Source organism: Squalius cephalus, assembly GCF_949319135.1.
Source record: "Squalius cephalus genome assembly, chromosome: 11".
NCBI classification, from domain to species: domain Eukaryota; kingdom Metazoa; phylum Chordata; class Actinopteri; order Cypriniformes; family Leuciscidae; genus Squalius; species Squalius cephalus.
In genome coordinates, this window is record NC_137132.1 from 19,129,345 (window position 1) to 19,154,595 (window position 25,251).

Genomic DNA, 25,251 nt, shown 5'->3' on the forward strand with positions numbered 1-25,251 from the left:
CTGAAAATCAATAAGTATTGGTAGTGGGCAAGAAAATGTTGATGATCGGAAGAACCTTTCTAAACGTTTTCCCTATCATGTACTGTGTGTTCCAAACTGAAGTCACCCGAAGGATAGATTACATAGATTTTACGGCTTACAACTGTGTGTATTTCTATTTACGTCTTATGACTTGGTATTTTAAATTATCTTTTAGAAATGTAATCAAGGCAAAAATGTCATGCCAAAAATTGATAAAAAAAACATCATTGATCATGTGGGTTCAATTTGCTATTGACGTAACGCATCCCATATAGACACAGAAGAAACTTGGCAACATTATAAGAGAACTTATGATGTTGTGTAACCTGCGCAGTTATCACTTTACTGAGAGGATGTGGTTTCCAGGCTGTTGGATCAGTTCAGATGAGTTAGGGTCATGAGGTTAACAGTGCCTATAGTCTACCTCAACCCAGTTTCATCAACTCAATTCATCTCTTTACATGAAAGGATTTGCCTTCTGTCCCATCCACTTGGTCCAAACCAATCAAGGTCTCTGGAGCTGGAAAAGGGGACATGACCAGCAAAGCACAAGAAAATCTAGATCTATCTAGCTTGCTAGCTAGCTTTTGTTTCATTATTTATTTATTTTTTTGTTAAAACAACAACAACAACAACAACAACAAATACACAGTAATCACACGTGTTTTGTTTGTTTGTTTTTAGTTTTATTTGCTTTAAAGTTTTGTTTGTTTTGTTTTCATTTGTTTTAGTTTTGTTTGCTTTTAAGGTAACACTTTTTAATAAGGTTCCATTTGTTAGCATTTGTCAACTATTAACAATGAAAAATACTTATAAAGCATTTAAATCTTAGGTTTACATCTGGTTTTAAGATGTGTTTTGGTCAATCGGATTAAAAGTGGAAGCACTAAATACAGATGTAAATGGGGTCTAAAAAGTTTTGAGCTTGTCCACTTTTGACTACCTCGAGAGGTAGTCGAAAACACATTCGACCGGATTGCTTTCATAGAGTAAACTTTTATGTGGTCGTATGCATTTCTCACTAAGTTCGGTATGGTTATGCGGCTGTCAGAGCAGAAATAAAAGCTGCTGCTCTCTGTTTGTTCCATTGACCCTCCGCTAAAAGAAATCAGGACAGAAGTGGCCGAAAGTGGACAATAGAGACGGATTAAAACACCAGGTGTAAACGGGTATGTGTCTGCCTCGTCTACTTGAGATACGATCGACCAAAACGCATCTTAAAGGTGCACTGTGTAATTTTTAACGCCATCTAGTGGTGAGGCTGCGAATTGCAACCAACAGAAGTTACAGTGGCCGACAGGAAAATATGTCGTCGTCTGAGACAGCAAAGAGTAGCCAGTTAAGCAATGAGGTTTCTTTACAAAGATAAATTAAGAAATTAGGTTAACTTAATTATTCAGTAAATCGATATGTTATTGCTAATATTATTGTTCCCTTTCAGTTTGGTCACGTTCAACGTAGTCGGACGTACCATACTGATTGGGATCACGCTTTGGGAGCCTGTCATCTTCAAGTATTGATAAAATGAGCCTAAAATGAGTTTGATGGCTGGTTAGAGGGCGAAGAAGTGAGTGCTTCACTGATACAGGCTGCACCATCCCCTGTCAGTGTTGCCGCAGTCATTCCCCTGTGTGCTCTGGCTCCCGCTAGGCCGCAGCAGCAGCCTTCACCCTGGCCTCAGTGTGGAGCCAGCCACAGGCAGGCCGCCCAGCCCGTCTCAGGCACTGCCAGGCCAGGTGGCAAGCGTAAGCACAAGCGTCCCTGTGACGGGCCACCCAGGGATGGAGGAATGAGCTCTTTGGGAGATGGTGACCGCACCACTCCCTCCCCCGGATGGGCGAGTGGAGAATCTTTGTTTTATTTCTGTTTCTGTTCGACCCACATTTTCAAAGAAAGAGCAAATTCCTCTGTTCCTGGGTCCCAAGAGGGCCAGACTGGCAGTGTGCGACCATGTAAAGCCTTGCCACCCTCAACCCCCTCTTGTAACACTAGCTGGCAGCCAGGTGCGGTCTGAGGATCCAATTAAGCCTTCTCACACAACCCCTGCTGACCTGTGGAGACAGGTAAGTGTTGCACCGCACACTCAGACCTCTCTTCGGGCCACCCCCGGGCCTTCCGAGTCGGGTCCCTGTCATCCACCTCACTGCCCCACCCCGGGTACGTCTGTGGTGCCTCTGGTCCCCCTGGCCCGGTTCGTGGAAGCCTGGAAAGTGTTTCCCAACCGGTCCAGCTGGCTCCTCCACACCATCAGACTCTGCTATACGATTCAGTTCGGCCGGCATCCGCCCAAGTTCAGCGGTGTTCGTTACACTTCGGTGTTGAGCGAACGTGCCCCTGTCTGGCACACGGAGATCACAGTCCTACTGGCAAAGGATGCAATAGAGCCGGTCCCTTACACCGATATGAAGACCGGCTTCCACAGCCCGTACTTCATTGTACCCAAGAAAGGCAGTGGGTTATCGCCAATCTTGGACCTGCGAGTCTTGAATCAGGCCCTTTACAAGCTTCCGCATTTTCAAATGCATCCGTCACCAAGATTGGTTTGCAGCAATTGACCTGAAGGACGCGTACTTTCATGTCTCCATCCTCCCGCGACACAGGCCATTCCTGCGCTTTGCGTTCGAGGGTCGAGCATATCAGTACAAAGTCCTACCCTTCGGGCTGGTCCTGTCGCCCCACGTCTTTACGAAGGTCGCGGAGGCGGCCATTAGTCCCATGAGAGAGCATCGTGTTCATATCCTCAACTATCTCGACAACTGGCTGATACTAGCTCAGTCTCGGGAGCAGTTGTGCGAGCACAGGGACTTGCTGCTCCAGCATATCAGTCAGTTGGGTCTTCGGGTCAACTGGGAAAAGACCAAACTCGCCCCCGTGCAGAGGATCTCTGTTCTTGGTATGGAGCTGGACTCGGTCCACCAGACGGCACGCCTCACAGAGGAACATGTCCGGTCAGTGCTGAACTGCTTGAATACTGTCAAGAGCAGAACAGTGGTCCCACTGAAACTTTTTCAGAGGCTCCTGGGGCATATGGCATCTGCAGCCGCAGTAACGCCGCTGGGTTTGCTTCATATGAGATTGCTTCAGCACTGGCTTCATGGCTGAGTCCCAAGATGGGCGTGGCAGAGCGGCACGCTCCGTGTGACAATCACCCTGGCCTGCCGCCAAGCCCTCAGCCCGTGGTCAGACCCTTTGTTTCTCCAGGCCAGAGTGCCCCTAGAACAAGTGTCCAGGTATGCTGTTGTCTCCACAGAAGGCCTCCAACACCAGCTGGGAGGCCACGTACAATGGGCATGCAGTAGCGGGGGTCTGGGTAGGCCTCAAAACTGCATTGACACATCAACTGCCTCGAGTTGCTAGCAGCACACCTTGCTCTGAGACGCCTCAAAACGCCACTGCTCGGCAAGCATGTGCTGGTCCGTATGGACAACACTGCGACCGTTGCGTACATCAACCATCAAGGTGGTCTACGCTCCCCTCGCATGTCGCAACTCCCCCGCCATCTCCTCCTATGGAGTCAGAAGCATCTGAGGTCTCTTTGTGCCACTTGTAAACCCGGCCTGCTCAATCGTGCCACCAACGAGCTCTAACGACAGCCTGTGGCCCAGGGAGAGTGGAGACTCCATCCCCAGGTGGTCCAGCAGATTTGGGACCACTTCAGGGCCGCACAGATAGATCTGTTTGCCTCTCCAGACTCGTCCCATTGCCAGTTGTTTTACTCCCTGACAGAGGGGACCCTCGGCATGGATGCACTGGCCCACAGCTGGCCCCGGGGCCTCCGCAAGTATGCGTTTCCCCCAGTGAGCCTTCTCGCACAGACACTGTGCAAAATCAGGTAGGAAGAGGAGCAGGTATTGCTAGTTGCCCCTTATTGGCCCAACCAGACCTGGTTCCCCGAACTGATGCTCCTCTCGACAGCCCCTCCCTGGCCCATTCCTCTCAGGGAGGACCTCCTCTCTCAGAGGCGGGGCACCGTATGGCACCCGCTTCCAGACCTCTGGAAACTTCATGTCTGGTCCCTGGACGGGACGCGGGGGTTCTTGGTGATCTACCACAAGCTGTCGTAGACACCATCACTTCTGCGAGAGCACCCTCTACGAGGCATGCTTACGCCCTGAAGTGGAACCTGTTTGTTGAGTGGTGTTCTTCTCACAGAGAAGACCCCAGAAGATGTTCGATCGGTATTGTGCTTTCCTTCCTGCAAGATGGGTTGGAGCGAGGGCTGTCTCCCACCGCCCTCAAAGTGTATGTTGCCTCTATTGCCGCACATCACGATGCAGTTGATGGGAGATCCGTGGGGAAGCACGACCTGATCGTCAAGTTCCTGAGGGGTACGAGGAGACTGAATCCCCCCCCATACCTTCTTGGGACTTATCTCTGGTGCTGACAACACTGTAGAGACCTCCCTTTGAGCCATTGCAGGCAGCAGAATTAAAAGTCCTGTCTATAAAAAAAGTTTATAGCCCTGGCTTTTCTCTTTCCCGTCGCTTGTGTTCTCTACGCATAGAAGTCAGTCAACACTGTAAGCCCCGCTCGAAGTGTTGGCTTGCTGCGCCATTCCCCTCCTATGGACTGGATACGTGCACCATTCTTGCTCCAGTAGAGTTCCTCTTTAGCCGAACCCTGTTGAGCTCCTCCACACTCCTCGGCAGCAGACGTGGCGGAGCGTCCGATGCCAGGCCTAACACTCGTATGCATTGGTGGAACTAAAAGGGAACGTCTTGGTTACGTATGTAACCCTCGTTCCCTGAAGGAGGGAATGGAGACGTAGTCCCGTCCCCACTATTGCTGGACCACCGCTGACTCCAGGCTCCGCTCAGCTCCTCAGCGAAAAAAAAATGGTGTGTGCATCCGCTTCCGTATTTAAACCCGCACTGCGGGGCGGAGCGCGAGATGCAAATCTCGCACGCCAATATGCATTGGCTCGTTTTATTAATACTCGAAGATGACAGGCTCCCTAAGCGTGATCCCAGTCAGTACGGTACGTCCGACTACGTCTCTTTCAGGTAACGAGGGTTACATAAGTAACCGAGACGTTACTTGTTCATCATTGTGTCAGTGTTTTATTCTCTGACTTTAGCTAGCTTCTTTGCATGAAGAACGACATGAAACGTGTTTTTCCGTTTAGGGCTACTGTAGAAACATGTCTCCGCATTTCAATGTAAGGGGACCCGCAGTGTATGTAGATAGAAATGTTCCATTCTAAGGTAATAAAAACATAATGGTTCATAAGGTCTTTATACACCACTGAAAACATAGTTATGCACATGATATTGCATTTCTGTCAACAGATCCTCCTAAATATTACACAGTGCACCTTTAATACCAGGTGTAAACAGGGCCTAAGTTGATGTTAATTTCAACGTTTTCTAATAGCCTATTATTAAAATAAAAAGATGCTTCTGTAAATAATATTTATGCTAATGAAACTGAGCTAACATGAACTAAAAAGGAAGTTGTATTAACCAACATTAACTAATCGATGTTTATAACATGTAACATATCGTGAGCTTAGAATTATAAGGTTCTATCTCCGTTTAGGGTAGTTCAGAGATATTGAGCATCAAAGTTTTTACATCCCAGCTGGCAATGGAGAGATGGAACCTTTTACCTATCATGTAATATAATTTAATTATTTAGAAACTTACTTATTTATTAATTAATTATTATTATTATTACATTGATTTCTTTGACAATATTACAAGAATTCTGTTAATATGTAGGCCACTCAGAAGAAGTCAGTTAAATCCAAACAACCTGGAGCAGATGGTTGCTGTAAGCATATGAATGACATTAAACCAAGATCCATCGTATTAGAGATAATATACTTATAATTACAGCCTGTCATGGTGCTATATAGATAGATATATATATATTTAGAGATATGAAGACACATTTGATTCATAATGTATAGTTCTTACTAATCATTCGGGCCCTCGGGGTGTGTGTGCTGGTGAGGGCAGTTGTGCCGTCAGTGCTGGCAGCATAATAACACACGTTCAGGCTCATCCCTATTGAGAGCTGCAGATACTTCTGCTCTGGAAGTACCTTTCTATACATTTCTATATGTTCCAAACTGAAGTCACCTGAAGTGAGATGGGAAACAGTGCAATAAAGTGTCTAACAGGAATGACCACAGTCACCTAGAATGCCTTTAGGGCAATATTCAAAAATATTTTCTGTCAAAGGGTACAAAGATAAGTGGCATACACAAACAAGCATGCTAGACTCAAATGGTGAGAGTTCCACAATACATTGTAAATAAAATGCACAAGCCTAAAGATTTACAGTGCTGGAAATATATTGTTCATTACTTTATTCTGTACTGTTTTGGGCTTTCATATCCAAATTTGCCAATTCATAGTCTAGCACATGCATGAAGAGGAAATCACACAAAAATCTCTCAAGCCAAATACCCCATCTTTGGTTAATAACAATGCTTGTATTTATAAAGGTAAAAGGTTGAAAGACAGCAACTAAAATGAGAATGCCTCTGGCAAACTTACAGAGCTATTTTCCCACTATGTGACAAACTGACAGCATGGGTGGAGCAAAGGGCTAAACAAGGGGGAGACACACTATTGATTACACAATTTGACAGAAAGGCAGATTGAATGTGAAATAAAAAAGAAAATATTTATTTATTGTTATTACTGGCAGGTCAAGGGTTTTTTATGTTTTGATTCAGTAGAAGGTATATTCACAAAATAATTTTTATGTTAATGGTGGATTAGGACTTATTGTGATTATAAAATGTTCAAAGATTTGTTTAATTTAACTAGTTTTGCATGTTTCATTTGTAGGGTGTTGTGTCAAAATTAAAAGTTAAAAGACGAAGAACCTGGTACAGCATGTGAGGCAGGATAGATAGATAGATAGATAGATAGATAGATAGATAGATAGATAGATAGATAGATAGATAGATAGATAGATAGATAGATAGATAGATAGATAGATAGATAGATAGATAGATAGATAGATAGATAGATTCTTGACACATTAAGAATATATAGGTCTATTTTAAGAAGAAGCTCAAGTGTTTGTGTATGTCTCTGCAATGTGTCTTTAAAGAGGAGCTGAACTGAATAGCTGTCATTACCTTGGTTTCATCAAATGCCAAAGTGCACTTAAAAGAGGAATCGTAATCTTTCGTTCTCTCTGTTGCTGCAACATGATCTCATAGATATTATCAAAGGAGCTGAAGGTCCCACGGAAGAAAAGAAAAAAAAACCTTTCTCATGGCACTCCCATATTAGGACAATGTCACACATATTTTACTGCTAACATTTTAATGACTTGAAAATGCAAGTTATTTTAAAGTACTTTCTAAGTGCAATGTCCCTGAGGGACACTAGTGATGTGTTAAATTTCCCATGGATTCACCTTTTATTTCCTCTGATAATACAGTCTACATTTAAACTCACACACAAAACATATATAAATTGTCGAAATTATTAAAATATATTTTTTTAGTATAAAGTGAAATCTGTCTAGATTAGAATCATAATTCCCTATTGTTAAAGCATTCCATGAAACATTTCAGAGAATCAAAAACTAATTATTTATTCTATATCCAGTTGAATACACATTTAAATAAATAAATAATCTTAATCATTATATTGCAAAGGAAATTACTTATACACATAAAATAGTAGATTAGTTCGAAACTGGATTTCATGAATAATTTCTTCTTTTTGTTTTAATTCCTGTGTGCAAGTAAAATCAATCATATCAGCCTGCAATCTGCAAATCCTATTTGAGAGGTTAAACCAGGGGCATTCCTCTTAAAAATGATTTCATGCTCAAAAGCTTTTTGAATCCTATTATTACTTGAATCATAATCTAGCGTAAATGTAAATGAACAAATAGCCTAAATAAAAATTTATTTCCCATTATTATAGAATTGTTTTTGCCTGACAAAATGTGCTATAGGCTACTCATGTCTGGAAATTTTTTGTGAAAGTTATATACATAATACAGTATAATATAATATAATATAATATAATATAATATAATATAATATAATATAATATAATATAATATAATAGCCTTACAATAGGATATTCACCAAACATTATAAACATTACTTTTAAAAAAACAAATGGCAAAAGTTTTTTGGTCTAAGGAAGGATATGTCTGTCAGTCCGTTTTATTGAGATTGTCAGTTTATGTGATTCAGTCCGGTCCGCCGGAAGCACGGCAAACTGCTGAAGACGCGGCGGCTTCCGGAAGTCACATTGTCAGCTGTTTGCGGTTGCTGTCTGTTCAGACTAAGTTATGTTAACATTCTTTTGTCGTGCAGATTTGTCGTGTGTGTGATTTCAGCACTTGGACTCGGAAAGCTTTAAATCATGGATGAATCAGATACAAGCGCTATTCTTGCGGAGGACTCGGAGTCGGGTGACTCCAGCAAAGTCTGTTGTTGTTTTAAGGTGACACAAAACAAACCTCCTCCGCCGTGTTCGTGTCCATTTTCCGTGACCGTGGAGCCCGTTATGTTCCTGTCCATGTTCTCCATAGCTCTCCAGATGCCTCTATACACGCAGTACCTGTGGGAACGTCTCAGTGAAGATGTGGGTTATAATGGAACAAAGGGAGGAGGATGTAATGCATCTACGGTCCACGACCCTCTGCTGAAGGTAACAGATATTTGACACGTTTTTCATTCCGAAATCAGTCGGTTCTTTTAGTGAATCAAATACGCGCCTATTGTATTTTGATTCGCAAACGAATGACACTTTTGAGTCGGTTCTCTGTAGTGAGTCAAAAACACACACAGAATAGCGCATCTAGTGTTGTCCTCTCTTTTTTTTTCAGTGACTTAATATAGCTCTTAATATACAGAGCTAACGTTACATAGTACCGTGGTTCGATTCCCAAACGAATGACACTTAAGAGCCGGTTCTTTCTGTAGTGAATCACACAATTGGACCATTGTAAAACAGTTATTTTGCGACCAGTAAAGTCTGATTCCCAAACAAATTACACTTTTAAGCCTTTTCTTTTTAGTAAATCAAACATAAAAGTATAAAAGAAAATATACACCGCTACCAGTGTAGTTCGATTCCCGAACGAATGACACTTCTGAGGCTGCAGTGAATCACAAAATTGGACCAGTGTACCCTGGACATATTGGGGGACCAGTAAATCCAGATTCCCGAACTAATGACTTTTATGAACATTATCTTTTAGTGGATCAAAAACATCAGCGCAACGCAACCAGTGTATTTCGATTGCCGAACATGACACCTAAGTTACATTATGGGTCACTGTGATTTTGCCAAGTAAGACATGTTCCTCATATTTTGTTGATCCTGGAATAACATTCCTGTCCCAAAATTTTGTCCTTACCCTATCCCTACCCCGGCCTAAACCTAACCCTACCCATAACTTTTCCCTAAAATCAGAGGGAAATGATAGGTGAATAACACTGATGTCGAAGCACCTCACCCTGGTTCTAAGCCTAAACTTGACATAAACTGTAAACTTGTCCCTCAGATCTGACTGGTTGATTGGAAAGTTGTTCCAGGATCAACAAAGATGTTGATCCAGGAACATGTGGTACTTGGTGAAATCAGTTCACCTACATTATGAATGGCTTTTTTTTTTTATTCGTAAAATACAAAATTGGACCAGTGTAATCCTATTTCTGAACGAATGACACCTGAACCAGTTTTTTTTTTACTACTTGATTAACTAATTTTTAATGATATAATCAACCGGGAGTTATTATTACATTATCACACTTGCCACTAAAGGAGGCTGTTGTGTTTCAAATACTAAAAAGCTACATATATTTCCAAAAGAGAACTTTAAAGGTCCCATATTGTCAAAAATAATATGATAACATGAGGTCTAGGGGCTATGTAACTACCATATAAGTTTCAAAACAGTCAATCCACAGACAAATGCACACAGCCTGCATAAAGTAGTGCCTTTTACTGTCTATGGCCTTTTCACGAGCTGTTGTGACTTCCGTATAAATGTGATGTCAGAACTACTGTAACAGTCACCGCCTTCAGTCCCACCCCGAGCGCTGCCCACCATCCCTCCATCCTTTTGCCCAACCCCCAGGCAACATCGTTGCTGAGCATCACCAACACGGAAATATGTTGAGAAAACGCTGTTCAGTCGATGGATGTAGAGACCTGCACTCCCGCGGGACCCAACGCAATAAAGTGCGGCGCCGTTCTAGATTTGATGGCCGAGTGCGGGCGTAAGGTACTCCTGTGTGTGCGGGTTGCGGGAGAATAAAACGATTTGCGGGACTCCCGCGAAATAGAAATATCTAAAAATAAAACATCTATAAACAATTAAATTGTTATTCATGTTGCACAAAAGCAACAGGAATAACTAAAACTAAATAAAAAAAAAGATTTACAGGCCAGAACGAGTTTCTATTTATAACATGTTGAGCCAATCACAGACATATGTGTTGATTTCTTGAACGCAATGGCCAATGAGATGCATTTAAGATGGAATCCACTCACCGCTCAAAACTGAGTTATTGTTCAGTGCTGAATTCTGCATGCTGGCAAATCCTCTGCTTATAACAAACGAAGTGCTGACATTATGAAATATGTATTGTGCAGTCAGCTTCATTGATAATAACGGAGCTTTGTGAGATCGCGATGAACTGAGAAATCAGCTTTTTAGGAATTATCAAGTGAGCGCTATTTCTGTCATGCCAAACCATGCACGCAGAAGCCTATGCTTGCTTTTATGTTAAATTAACAGTGGTTTGTGAATGTTTTTATGCTTTAATAACAAATAATTTATCACCATCATTAGGCCTACAGGTGTTTTATTTACCTTACTTGTGAGCATCACCAAGCCACAGCAGGCTACAGCATACATGACCCTAGTTACCTGTGGTTGGCCTGGCCGTGCGTCACTCAGAAAACAACAGGCCAGTCAGAAGAGAGGCTCATGAATATTAAGTAGACAGGCCAAAATCGACCTGTTCTTGGCAGAGCTCCTGAGAAAGGAGCAGTAAAAATATATTGAGATGGTTTAGGTACTTATACTGCAAATATATATTCCTAAAATAAAACTTCCAGAAGGTGTACAATATGGGACTTTTAATATGTCATTTATTTCCCTCGTCTAGGAAGTGGAGACTCTGACTGCGCACTGGAGCCTGTACATCAATTTGGGTGGTTTTCTAGTTGGGCTGATTATGGTGACCCTGTTGGGCTCGTGGAGTGACCGTGCAGGTCGGCGTATGGTTCTGATCATCCCATCCCTTGGCCTGGCTGTTCAGGCGGCCGTTTATTTGATCGTAATGTACCTGAAGCTGCCTGTGTTCTGGTTCCTTATTGGGAGGATCTGCAGCGGACTCTCCGGGGACTTCAACGCCATTTTGGCTGGTTGCTTTGCGTATGTGGCCGACACGAGTGGCATGGGTTCTCGCACCTTTCGTGTGGCGATACTAGAGGCTTGTCTGGGATTGGCTGGCATGTTTGGGAGCATCATCGGAGGACTGTGGCGACGGGCACAAGGGTACTCGGCAGCTTTTCAAACATAAAATACAATTTTAATATTTCTGTAAAAAACAACAACAACAACGTCATGTTTCCCTCCAGGTATATCAACCCTTTCTGGCTAGTATTGGCCACAAATCTTGCAGCGGCCTTCTACACATACCTGTTTGTGCCTGAAACCGTCACCCCTGACCCCGGGGCAAAACTCCTCTCCACCAGGCATCACCGGGCCATCTACCACCTCTATGAATCTGACACGCCACAGGGACGCAGAACTAAACTATGGTTTTACATTTTCTGCTTCTTTTTGGTGGTGTCTGTACATTTGGGCTGCAGTGACCTCTATGTGCTCTATGAGTTGAGTGCTCCGCTCTGCTGGGGTCCAGAGCTGATTGGTTATGGCTCTGCGGCCAAGAATCTGGCCTACCTCACCAGCCTGATGGGGCTCAGGGCCATGCAATGCTGTCTGGAGGACTCCTGGGTGGCTGTGGTGGGCCTTACCTCTAACATTGTTGGCTTGATTGTGATTTCGATCGCTGACACTACAGCTCTGATGTTTACCGGTAAGATCTTCTATATTGAATTTATACACCACCGTTCAAAAGTTTGGTGTCGGTAAGATTTTTGTATATTTTTGAAAGAAGTCTCTTATGCTCACCAAAGCTGCATTTTTTTATTTAAAAATACAGTGAAAACAGTAATATTATGCAGTATTACAATTTAAAATAACTGTTTTGTATTTCAATATATCAACAATTATAATGTATTATTTATATGAAATATAATTTTAATGTAGTCATTATTTTAAATCTATTTTAATATGTAAACATTCCATTTATTCCTGTGATGGCAAAGCTGAACTTTCAGCAGCCTTCTGAATCATCACATGATCCTTCAGAAATCATTCTGCTGATTTGGTGCTCAAGAAACATTCCTTATTATTATCAATATTTGAAATATTTTTTATAGAGACGTAACATCCTTTCAGGATTTCTTGATGATTTTTTTTTTTTTTTTTTTTTTTGTACCAATGGAAAATTATTTGTCACTTTTGATCAATTTAATGCAAATCTTAAAACAAATATTACTGACATCAAACTCATGTAGTTATATGTGTGTGTAGAATATATTTTATAAACATACAATTTTATGTATGTTATATAAATAACATTCATAATATACATAGTTATATTTTTATATGGATGTTTATTTATTGATTATATAATGCATTGTGCTGTTTAAAACTGATTATTTACTGGTTAACAAGATCTTGAAACATCTTGTAACATTATTTAACTGACACTTTTCCAGAGTGATTACAAGACATTATGTTAATGTTCTACTGTTTAGATTAGGCCTATATTACAGGAGAAAGGTCAAGACACTCTTTCTTGACATTTCGAAATAAATGCAGTGCTGATGCAACCTCACACTGTCCTCCAGTGGCTGAAGTAGGTAAACGTGAATCAAGGAAATTAACTTGCTAAAGTTGCTTATCTATCTGTCTTTGTCAGGATATGGGCTGTGCTTCCTTTTTATGGCCTCTACCCCAGTCCTGAGATCTAAACTGTCCAAGCTGGTGGACCCTTCAGAACAAGGTGAAACAAGGATAGCATTTTGTCACAAATTAGTAACCTTTAGAATTAAATGGAATAACATGTTTTATTATTATCATTTTGTCTTAGGTGCTCTGTTTGCTTCAGTGGCGTGTGTGGAAGGTCTGTGCTCACTAGTATCTAGTGGGGTTTTTAACTCTCTGTACCCTGCCACCCTACACTTCATGAAGGGATTTCCTTTCCTCTTTGGTGCCGTCATCCTCCTCATTCCAGCTGGCATTATTGGGTAAGACCCCCTCAATGATTGTCATTTAGACTCTCAGTTCGAGAATGAATAACATATTTATTATGATGTGTACAGGGGCTTGGGTTGCCAGGAGAAGAGAGAGAGCAGAACAAACAGAGAAGGCTCTGGAATATCCTGACAATTGACTCTGTGAGAGTTTTTCTAGAACAGCAAAGGACAGAATGAGTCCAAGAATAAGCAATGATTTTCTGCACAACTGGGATCCTAAAGCTGATTGCCAGTTGAGCACACAAAATGGACTTGTGTTCAATTCGTGATGACTTGGGCATGCAGATTGCCGTGATTTTGCCAAGAACAACATTCCTGACCAAAAGTACGATTTTTTTTTTTTTTTTTAAGAAATTATTCCGCAAAGATACATTGAATTGAGCAAAAGTGACAGTAAAAACTTTTATGATGTTATAAAATATTTCTATTTCAAATATATGCTGTTCTTTTGCAGAGCCGGACAGTAACTGAGTACATTTACTTGAGTACAGTACTTAAGTACAATTTTAAGGGATCTGTACTTTACTCGAGTATCATTTTTGGGGAGTACTCATGACTTTACTCAAGTACATTTGAATGGCAAATATTGTACTCTTTACTCCACTACATTTCTATCCATAACTGTGAGTACCCGTTACTTCTTCTAAAAAAAAAAAAAGGAAAAAAGAAACATCTCGGAAACCCTCTCAAATGTGACTGGATTGTGCAGGCGCCACTGATTGGGACAGCCTATCAGCAATCACTTTCAGCTTTCCGCCAAAGTCAACTCCATGGTCAGATTTAGATAAGAGAAGAAACCATGGACGAAACAATGGATGAAGACGCAGCAGGTCCATCCTGGGAGCGATATTTTTTTCCCCAGGATGGTAGGGGAAGACTCATGAATATTCATTAGGGAAGTCATCCCTGATTGGTCTTAACCCCAGTGACGGGTAGGTTTAGGGGCAGGGTTATGGAGGTCATAAGACCCCCAGTGACGGGTAGGTTTAGGGGTGGGGTTAGGGGTAGGTCATCAGACCAATCAGGGATGACTTCCTTAATGCATATTCATGAGTCTTCCCCTACCATCCTGGGAAAAAAAATATCGCATCCCGGGAATGTGCCAAGCCGTGGCCCCACCTCGCCAGACTATTTCAATTTTCTGAACAAGTTAATGATAGTTTTCGCTTCAAGTGTTTGCTGTGTTTACCAATGTAAGCACTGTGGCAGTAGTAATGCAATATTTAGAAAATGTACTCTTGTACTCTTGATACTCAAGTACTTTTAAAAACAAGTACTTTAGTACTTTTACTTAAGTAGACATCTGACTGTAGTACTTTTACTTGTACTTGAGTAAAATTTAGCAAGGGGTATCTGTACTTTTACTCAAGTAATGTAGCTGTGTACTCTGTCCGCCTCTGTTCTTTTGAACCTTCTATTCATCAAAGAATCTTGAAAAAAAAAAAAAAATCAACTGTTTTCAGCATTGATTAGACATTTTTCTTAAGAACCAATCAGCATATTAGAATGATTTCTGAAGGATCATGTGACACTGAAGACTGGAGCTTTGGATCACAGGTATAAATTACATGTTTTTTTAAGCGGATGTGTGTAGAGACAACTGTGAGTGAGCCATAGGTATGTGGATTTCCACAAAAAGTGTAAACACTGTGACTGGTGCTATCTAAACATTGTTTCAGCTTCCTGACCAGCCCGACACAGCAACATCAGCTCAACCAATGGCGTGAGTTTGGGTTGGAATTATCTGTCGACCACTGGGTGCCGGGGCAGTGTTTGAGAAACCTGTTTGGTCATGGCTCACTGTAATCACTGTATTGTTCCTCATCATGTTAACGTCAACCTTTTTAATCTTGTGTCTTTTCTTCTTTGTAAGCAATAATGACCACTGCCACTTGCATAAAAAAAACTGTTTACTGAAGTTTTGTGTAGAATTATTCAGGGATGCAGTGCACACACATTGAATCAGTCATGTCTCTCACTTCTCGTTTCTTCACTGTGCGCTCTCACTCTCCCCCTAAGCATTATGGGAAATGTAATCTTAAAGCTGAACAACATAAATGGCAATTTAAACTATTTAAATTATTACTGAAGACAACTCACTAAACATACTTTTATTACTATTACTCAATATTCACAACATTTAAATGCTTCCCCATGTTAGTTGTGTTCTAGTTATCTGAGAATTACAGGGATTTGAGAGGAGACTTGAAATTATGGCTTGTCTGTGTCGTTTGCAGTATACTAACAGGAAGTGAAAAGTACATTTTCTGCTTGTCTGAAAGTGTAAAATCGTTTATCTCAGCGGTTTTGCATTGGAATATTTGAATACAGTGCAAAAAGCAACTTTCTGTGAAACAAAAATGTGGACATGCAGAATATGTATGACTTACATATATGAATATGAATAATGTTTTTCCAAAACCAGTTTTATTGCTGTTTATTTCTCAAAAAGAACATTTCATTGTACAGATTTTACACGTTGTATAAGACATTAAAGACAGACTGGCACACATCATAAGGCAACAGTAGGGAGATCAATAGCAGGATAAAGCTTGAGGTGTCAAGAGGTGTTAGTAAATGTTCATTAGCATTTTCCTTGACCTGCTGAATCTTCACAGTGTCTGAAAATGTATCAGTGACTCAAATCTGCTGCATAATATCCTTGCAAATCCTAAGAAAGCCTCTACAGCAGTATTTCAAGTCATGTAACTGTCTAAAAGGATTTTTTCTAATACTGCATGAGGTGATGAATAACCATTATGATTTAGATGTGAAAAAATTGTTATTTGCTTTGTGAATGATGCAAGGTATAAAATATAATAAACTGCACAAACCTGTAATTAGTCACGAAAGAATAACAGAAACTCTTTATGGAACTACAGTGTATTTGATGCTTTTTATAACCTACTGCAAACCAAATTCAGAAAATTTTAAAAAGAACATTTCATAAGGCTTTTTTTAATATTTCAATTGATAATGCCATGATGCAATATTATCTAGTATTATCTATCATATAAACAGAGACTGATTATGCTTTATGCTGATGTCGTAAATACGTTTTATAATGCAGAAATCGATTAAACTTCCTGAGTTACATAAATGTCCCACACAATTCTGGGAACATGGTCAGTACATAGCAAGTATGATTACTGCAATTGAGGAATATTCGTAGAATTAGAATAATCCTTAAGGTGCGGTCACATTTATTGTTGTTCGGAATCCGACGCAATCGCAAATTTTGTGTGAGGGTAAAAGATTTCCCTATGTAGATTTGACAACAGGTTTCAAGTTTCGCCACATTGACCACCAGAAAGCTGGCTTGTTTGAAAGTGACTCTGTGTAAGCTGTGAATCATACATCACTACTCAATTGACGCCAAATTGTGCCAAAATGTCCCTAATGCGACCGCACCTTTAAAGTCCCATTGCGTCTCTGGGTAGGTTACATTTATTACATTTTTTTTTCTCCAAGAAAATTCAACCGTAATCTATCTAGAGCAACTACATGCATACAACCAAAGGAAACACTGACCTCTGAGTGTTAACGGGAGTGTTCTGGTTACATGATGGCCATTATTGGGAACGCAACATTATTTTATTTCTTGCTCTTTTTTGTCTGTTTTTGCAGCATCTGGTTGCTCTTGGCCGGGGCATTGCGCTGTCTTGGAAGCGCGTCTTGGCTGTAGGAAGCGCAGAATCTTTTCGATAGTAGCTTCCTGATACTCATGGGACCACCTGTGACATTAAGAGAAAAGATTTACATTCATTATTTTTCCAATTAGATTAGTGCAAATCTCTACATTAAAAGCTGTTATTGGATATGGATCTGCTGTATAATTTTAATCACGGCAAGTTACTGAGCAGGCACAAACTACAGCAGTACATATTATATGTTAAAGAGTAACTGCACCAACATGTTTAGTGAGACAGAGTGTTGACTTACTTAATGCCATTAAATTTGAGAATGGTCCTCATGTCCTCCGGCAGAGAGGCCGGATCGGGCCACATGAAGTTGTCAGTGACCGGAACAATGTTCTTCTTCTCATTCAGAGCGGTGACAATCTCCTGTGGATGACAAATTAAATAGTTAAGCCTCACTGACAATATTAATACACATAATTACATACTTCAAAGTGTTTGCAGAAGGGCGTTTTGCCATTTTCTGAGAATAGATTTATGGATTCTCAAATAGGGATTTAGGTAATGATGACTATGACTGAAGCCTTCAGGGGTGAGTTTTCCAGTTGAAGTGCAGCATTTTTGTACAATGAACTGAACCTTGATCAGTGTAAAAATGACTTTATTTATAAAAGTAAAGCTTAATCACTGAAAGGATTTCTCCCTCTAACCTTATGAACCCAGTCTTTCATAGCCACGTCGCCCATACATTTGTCCAACGCATTGGCTGACAGCACCAAGATGAAGTTTCGTGCTCGGTGCACGCTCGTGATCAGCTTCTCCTCGAACCTGCCGGCTTCCAGTTTCTCCACGTCGATGAAGACGCTGAAACCATGTAACTGTAGATGCACCTTCAGTAGGCTGCAGAGAAAGAACAGGAGATTTAGGGTTTATTTCAAAACAATAAATGGTTGATATTAAAATTCTGAAAAAAACATTAAAAAATAATGATTTTAAAAAGCTACAAGTCAATTTAGGAATCACAAATGGTAATTCCATGTATGCACAGTATGAAAAAATGGGTTTATATTTTTGAGATATGCATTTGACAATTCAAGAGAGCAGTCAAGATTACATTTAACAGTGTTATTAAATTAAAAGTGATTTTAAAGATTAACTTTAAGAGTTACATGGTCAAAGTAATAAAAATGTTCAAATAAATAGGATAAATGTGCATGCACACTTATACTACCGATATATTTTGCATCCTTTAATTGTCATTAAAATGGAACTTTGGTAACTGACTGGATGATGATAAGATGGATAAGAGCCATCTCATTTGTGGTCTGACCTGGCAAGCTGTGAACCCGTAGTGCGACGGTAGCTGATGAACACATCAGGGCCTGCAGGCTGGGAATCAGTTAGCTGTTTAGCAGGGCAGCTGGCGGTAGAAAGGATCTTGGCACGATGGATGCCATTCTCTACATGGCAGTCAGACAGCAACTGTTCGTCTGTAATCTTGGCAATATTGTTCCGATCGACTCCAGACTGAATTAAGCCGTAGGTGTACTGACGGAATCGCGGGTCTACATCGGCCAGCCAGTCTGCCAGGTTATTGGGGTCACATGTGGAGTAGTTGGCGTAGGTCTTCAGTACACGCAGATCTCTAAGAAACCTGTACAGAGGTCATCAGAGAATTGCTATAGGTTATGATAAAATGCGTCTATTTTGCCTCTTTTTTCGTTTCAATTTACACTGGGGCTAAAGTAATGACTGCTGAGAATTCAGCTTTACTATCACATGAATGAATCACATTTGAAATAATAGTCACATAGAAAACAGTAGTTTCAATTTGTAATAATTCACAATATTACTGTGTTACTGTATTTTTGTTCAAATATATGCAGCCTTGGTGCGCATGATAAGAGACTTCTTTCAAAAACATTTAAAAATGTTAATTATTCCAAACTTTTGACCCCCAGTGTACATTATAACATTTGTTTCTCATACATTTCTCAAAATCCTAAAACATCCAGGTTTATTTCCAGGTTTAAATTAGATTTTTTAATCTTTTGGACCCTAATTATGATTATGAACATTTCTATAAATATTTTTTAAGAATGAATACTTTTCCAAGAATTAAGTAGCACTAGCCTCTTCCGAGTGAGTCCAGATGTCATGGCCAGATCCTGGATCAGATCCTGTTCTGTGATATTGAGCAGCATATCTCCATCCACCTGCAGTTCCTGAGAGATATGGTGCAGAAAACTGTGATTAAGTCTACAGCAAACATCGGCATGATATCATCATATCTTTCACCATTATCTTTTTCAGCTGAACAGGAAATAAGAGCTGTGTACAAACCTGAAACCGTTCAGTGAATGCACTGAAGCCAATCTGCTGAAGCCAGGTCTGCACCTCTCCACTCTTCCAGTTGGGTACAGATGACAGGATACGCTTCGGGACGTCCTCACCCATCATTGTTAAGGCCCGCTTAGCCAAAGAGCAGACAGTGGCATTACTGGAGTACATGACGATCCTCTTTAGACTCTGGACAGCCCCAATCTCCTGAAATATCTGAGTAGAAAGATCCAATACTTAATATTCATTAAATGTATGAATATGCTTTATATATTTTGTATACTTGTGCCTTAGTTATTATATGATCATATGTTATCTTTTTATATTATATAATAATTTTTATTCGATTTTTTTAATTAATATTTTATTTTTTTCAGACCCTGAACAGCTCCACTCTCCTGAAATACCCAGGTAGAAAGATCCAGGATTTTACCTGATTTATTACCGGATTTGACCGGATTTATTAAATGTATGAATATTTTATTTTATATATTACTTATTCTCATGTCTTAGTACTATGTATTAATTAAATACAATTATATATATATATATATATATATATATATATACACACACAGAGAGAGATTTATATTGTATTATATTTTATATATATTTATTACATGGCTTGGTTGAATTCTAATGTAGAATGCGGTCTGTTATTTCTTGGTCCTGAACACCCTGTCGGAGTTGTATTCGCTATAACAACCAATGTTCTCAGAGCATTCTGACAAAGTTATGAACAAGTGTTCTTCCAGTAACGTTAATAAAACATTTGTTAAAATGACCTGGTCTTTAAAAATGAATGTAATTTATATTTCATTCATGGAACGTTTTTTGTTGGGCATTAGTCTAATGTTTTTAAAACGTTACTACTAACTACTTTTTTCAGATGGTTTAGAGAACATTCAAATGCAACGTTCCCATAGTACTTGCAAAATGATAAAATAGATAACACATTTCCTTAATGTTTTCTCTAACATTCACATAACCAAGCCAAGGAATTTTTTTTTAAACATTTAAAAAACTCTTTGTTTTCAATGCTCTGAGAACATTCAGAAATAACGTAACTTAATGTGAACATTAGCAAAGCGTTCATTGGAACATATCTTTGTTAGTTGGGGAAGGCCTAGAGAAGTGAATACAGTGTTTGTTTGACCTTGGTATTACGTTGACGGGACTTGATACTAGTCTCCACACACAGGTAGAACGCGGCGATGCATTTCCCCTCTAGACGTGTGCCGTCCAGCAGGGGCAGCAACTGCTGCAGGTCTGTCGCCGTGCGGCCCTGCATGCTGTCTGCGCTGTCCAAAAGGTTGCGTGCAAACTCATCAGGGTCTAAGGAGGCGATGAAGGGCTCCACCAGCTCCAGAGTACCAGACTTCACCACTTCTTTCTCTATCTCCCTGTTGGCCGCCAGTACAGCCACGGCCAGACAGGCATGGAACCGGATCAGCTCGTCCTCTTTGGAGAACGCTAGAGGGAACAGCCATTCGGCCGCCTGTTTTTCGATCATCAGACGCTGGCAGCTGTGCCCGCCATGCATGGCGCAGTTTGCCAGGGCCACAGCGCAGTGCCGCAGTACAGTTGGGTCTGTTCCACGGCACCAGTATAGGAGGGTGTCCAGTGCTCCGTTGGTGATGAGCTGCGCAGATGTCTCCTCTGTGTGTTTAAACATGTGCTCAAGGATGCCCGACACACTTCGTGCCAGCTGGGCATCCTCCTGCTCACGGGTAAGGTTCAGTATGACCCCAAGGCCCATACGTGCCACATAATCCCTGCAAAGAAATACAAAAAATGAGCATTTAAAAGAATTCTGATGCAAAAGCCTTCTGTCCAACAAATACACTAACAAGTGGCACCTACAAATAAATGACGCAAGACCCTTTTCTATTTACCTTTTACTTTTTAGTGGATGTATGAAGTAGCCTTAAGCTCACAAAAATGGCAACAAAAGTAGTAAAACTGTTTAAAACCAATTTAATATTTTTTTATATTCTTTTATATTATTTCAATTGAGGTTAATATTCTATCCAATATCTATACAGGGCTCTGAAATTAGTTTAATAGGCTTACAGCGTTTATGCTTTGGCCATTTATGTAGGCTATGTCTCTCCAGCACGAGCTTTCTCCTGTCTTCCGAGAAGCTGCTCACTGCAGAGCAAATGGGTGGAGCTTACGTGTAGCTCCTCCTCACTAGAGCTCCAGCGAGGAGGAGCGAATGTAATTTGGGCCTAATGGGTGGAGCTAGAATATCCAACAACACCCAACCTACTACCCAAAACTCTTTCCCTCCACCCCATTGGAGCTCCAGAGAGGAGGAGCTGGCCGTCATTTGACTCTGGTGAGTGAGTACCACTTGTGTCTTCCACAGAAAACCGCGCACTTTAAGGTAAATTTCGTTTTACATACGTTTATTGATATCTTTATTGAATAATTACTTGCAATTAGTAAATATGATTTCGAATAGATTTGACACATTTATTGAAAAGAACATGATGCTAATCGAGAAGTTTTTGTTTACGGACCAAAAGAAGCATGTCCCGCTAAACTGTGGTAAGAAATAAATACTTATAGGCTATCCTACACTGCCACATTATTATAATTTTTGTAATGTCTGTAAATATATTTACATATATAATATATAATATAATATATATATATATATATATATATATATATATATATATATATATATATATATCATATTTTAAAGACCATATTGTGTTAAAGTTATTTGTTGCTGAAGAAATTTTAAATCTGGATAGCCTACCCCGTTCAATAGCCTATAACGTTAAATCGTATACACATTTAATCTTATTTAAAAATAACGTTAGGGGAACGTTGAAGTAACGTTATAATACAGTTCTTTAACTAGGGGAACACACTTGTTTTAAATACTTCCACAAATGCTAGCATGACGAAACATGGTGTATTTACTAGTTGCCATATCAACACTATATAGAGAAAAAATTGCGGCAAAATTATTATTACAAAATTAATTTTTTGGAAGATATCCATAGACATTTATTAAACCATAGCAAAAGTAAATGTCTTGCTTAAGTTAATTTTTCATCTCTATTTTTTGTGTTTATTTAAAATTAGACAAATCTGATATTATTTTAATCTCCAATATGTTATTTAACAGTTGAGATAATTCTTCAATGCTTCGCTAACTAGCAGAAGACACTAGCCGGGTTTAAATCCCAGTTGTGCAGGTGGGGCATGTTGTCACACTGCGTTACAATGTGCCCCTATTAGAAATATGCTATTATATTCTATACTTTTATTAATTCTATTAAAACATGAGAAAAAGGTGAATAAAGACTGAGAGTCAATGTTCAGAAATTACTAATTATTTATTTGCTTTTAACTATGTTGTATAGCTGTGCTTTCCTGTGTTCGTAGTCAAAACTCAAAAATGAGTTTATATTTAATTATTAAAAAATGCCATTATTTTATATGAAAAAGTTAATAATTGTATTTTATTTAGAAAATATTTTAGTTTGTATATTTGTATTTTTTTTTTATTAGATCAGATAACATTTTAAACTGTCATGGTCATGTTACAATGTGCCCCTCACATGTTAAAATGTACCCCACCTATGGGGCATGTTGTCACATTTCACTTCCATTCTTTCGGGGTACATCAAGAAAAAAGTACTGTATGTATTACTGAAATACTGTATTAATAAAACAAAACCACATAATTGTAGGCAACTAGACATGTGTGAAATTAATGTGGGAAAAAATAAATACTCTGAACCATAAGTAGATTTACACAAACTGAGAAAGTCAAAAAGCGTTACTTTGTGCCCCGCTCTCCCCTAGGTTCTATTTCTAAGAAAACTTTCCTGGTTATAACCAAAAACAAACCTTAAAAAAAGAACGTTCGGAGAACCAAAAATTGTTAGCTGGGTTCAATGACATTCATTCATATTTAACTGTAACTTGACGTTCAAATACTTTTCAGGGCCCATTTGAACAACATAGGCTACTTTATGTTCCTTACCTGTTTTCTGAGACCAATATCTGTTCAAGCAGCTTGGCAGACTCATAGGTGATTTCTACAGCAGGGGTCTGCAATAGCTGCAAGAGCAGCTCCAGACCCCCATCCAGCCGGATCCTGTTGCAGATCTCCTCTGCTACCTGTCGACCCACTGTGGGCAGGACCCAGGCCTCCTCAACCAGCTGGAAAGTCTCAGCAATGGCTCGGCGAGTCTCTTCCATATCTCCTGTATCTTTGGAAGACTTCAGCGTTTTGATTGCGGAGCGCAACGCAGGAAGAGAGACTTCCAACACGACCTGGACGTCGGTGCTGATCCCCGGAGACATAGCCCTGGGGTCGGAGCCGGTCCTCCGGTTGTGTAGCCGACTACTGACATATCCAGGAACCGTGAGTCTGTCGGAGCTAAACATGGAGAAATAACGGCAAATCTTGCTGATATAAACGACGAGGGACAAAAACATGTAGGATACCAGGTGTTTGTCTGTTATTACAACAGTTCTGATGTGTCTTTGTCTTTCAGCTGTAACAAAGAAATAATCACGTCGCGGTTAGCCTAACTCATTACGTTATCAAATCGTTTAATGCGAAACAGTTTAATCCATTAACAGCGACTGTTTGCACCAAACGACAGAATCCTGCTGATGTCAGGAAAAAAATATATAATAATACACGCAAATGACGTCAGAGACGTTACAAAGCCTTTAAGATACCCTTTATGAATCCACCGTTAGAAAAGGCCCATCAAGCTTGTTTAAAAACCATCAAATACCAAGATGAAGCTGTAAGAATGACTTGCTCTTTGAGGAAAAATTAGACAAAATTAGCCGGTTTGTTGATGCAGGCTACATTGGCAATCGATCAGATCTTGTCAGACAAAGACGAATATTTCCACTGTCCTTTTGCCACATTCGGAGAGATTACTGTGAAAGCCAACTAAAGCGATAGGCTACTTGTTAAATAACAATATGATGCTGTCATATTTTGAATGAAGTCAAGATTGCTGATAATGGATGCTCAAGCATCCTCAGCGTCCGTTTGTAGACCCGCCCAGTGATGTGGAGAATCAACCTCGGCATCAAAGTGGTGCTCACTGAGTCACTGCAGAGTCAAATGATGTCCAGCTCCTCCTCTCTGGACGTCTGATGGGGTGGAGGGATAGAGTTGTGGGTAGAGTTAGGGTGTGGTTCGATATTCAGTAGCATTTGTTGTTCAGTGCAATGCTTGGCTCCACCTGCTGGAGAAAGACGATAATGCACCAAACCTACCAAATGTGGAGTAATTACGAGGGGGGCATGTATCAACCTCATAACAGGTGTTTGGTGTTTTAAGCCCCCAACGGCGCCTTCCAGGCAGCGAGGGGATGGGTAGGTTTAAGGTTGAGGTAACACCCCATCAACCGCATAGTGAGTAACATGGTAAACACCGTCGGAACACATCAGAAACCACATAAAACACCTTTGAAACTGCACAACAACACACTTAAACACACAGAACACATTAGTGACCACATAAAAACATAATAGAAAATGAAAATATCATGTTTGTTGTAAGCAGTTGTGCAAGGTGATGTCTGTGTGTAGATGCTGACAGGTTACAGAAGGGTAACCTGCGTCCAATGGACCTATTAATCATTCACTTTCCACAGAAGTCAACAGGGTTATTTGCCTAGTAGTGCATTCCCCCATTAGTCTAGTAAAGTATGTCACGGTGGACTCTGTTAAACAGACTATCTTACATTTAGAAAGTTGTAAACAAGCATTATTTGTTTTGTAATACCTTTAAATGGATCACTCAAAATAGTGTAATCTACAAAAACATCCAAAGTCATTTACTTTGACCGGATGTATTAATGTTAATATTATTCAAGTAAAAGAAATGTTACATAAAGTAGTCATAAAACAGCTTTGTCTTTGTT

At 40.1% G+C, this 25,251-nt stretch overlaps 3 protein-coding genes across 4 annotated transcripts in view; 2 read left to right on the forward strand and 1 right to left on the reverse strand.

The window, feature by feature from the left end:
- The window catches only part of clip3 (CAP-GLY domain containing linker protein 3), a 769,717-nt gene that overhangs the window by 197,276 nt on the left and 547,190 nt on the right, over window positions 1-25,251 (forward strand). The gene's annotated exons all lie outside the window — the stretch shown is intronic.
- Window positions 8,179-15,501, forward strand: slc46a1 (solute carrier family 46 member 1). Of its 2 annotated transcripts, XR_013822731.1 has the most exons (7): window positions 8,179-8,657; window positions 11,129-11,520; window positions 11,604-12,064; window positions 13,016-13,099; window positions 13,187-13,343; window positions 13,419-13,677; window positions 15,032-15,501. XR_013822731.1 is itself a non-coding variant. In XM_079886030.1 (6 exons), the coding sequence occupies exons 1-6, from the start codon at window positions 8,370-8,372 to the stop codon at window positions 13,480-13,482; spliced, it is 1,446 nt and encodes a 481-aa protein (XP_079742156.1). In that variant the 5' UTR covers window positions 8,179-8,369; the 3' UTR covers window positions 13,483-13,680. The 2 variants fall into 2 exon arrangements, 1 of the variants encoding a protein (XP_079742156.1); XM_079886030.1 differs by lacking the exon at window positions 15,032-15,501 and having other exon boundaries at window positions 13,419-13,680.
- On the reverse strand, window positions 15,770-24,638 carry sarm1 (sterile alpha and TIR motif containing 1). The gene is made up of 8 exons (XM_079886014.1): window positions 23,340-24,638; window positions 20,487-21,105; window positions 19,334-19,546; window positions 19,124-19,215; window positions 18,321-18,644; window positions 17,701-17,890; window positions 17,295-17,416; window positions 15,770-17,086 (listed from the first exon to the last, which is right to left on the reverse strand). Exons 1-8 carry the CDS (start codon window positions 23,795-23,797, stop codon window positions 16,942-16,944), a joined length of 2,163 nt encoding a protein of 720 aa, XP_079742140.1. The 5' UTR covers window positions 23,798-24,638; the 3' UTR covers window positions 15,770-16,941.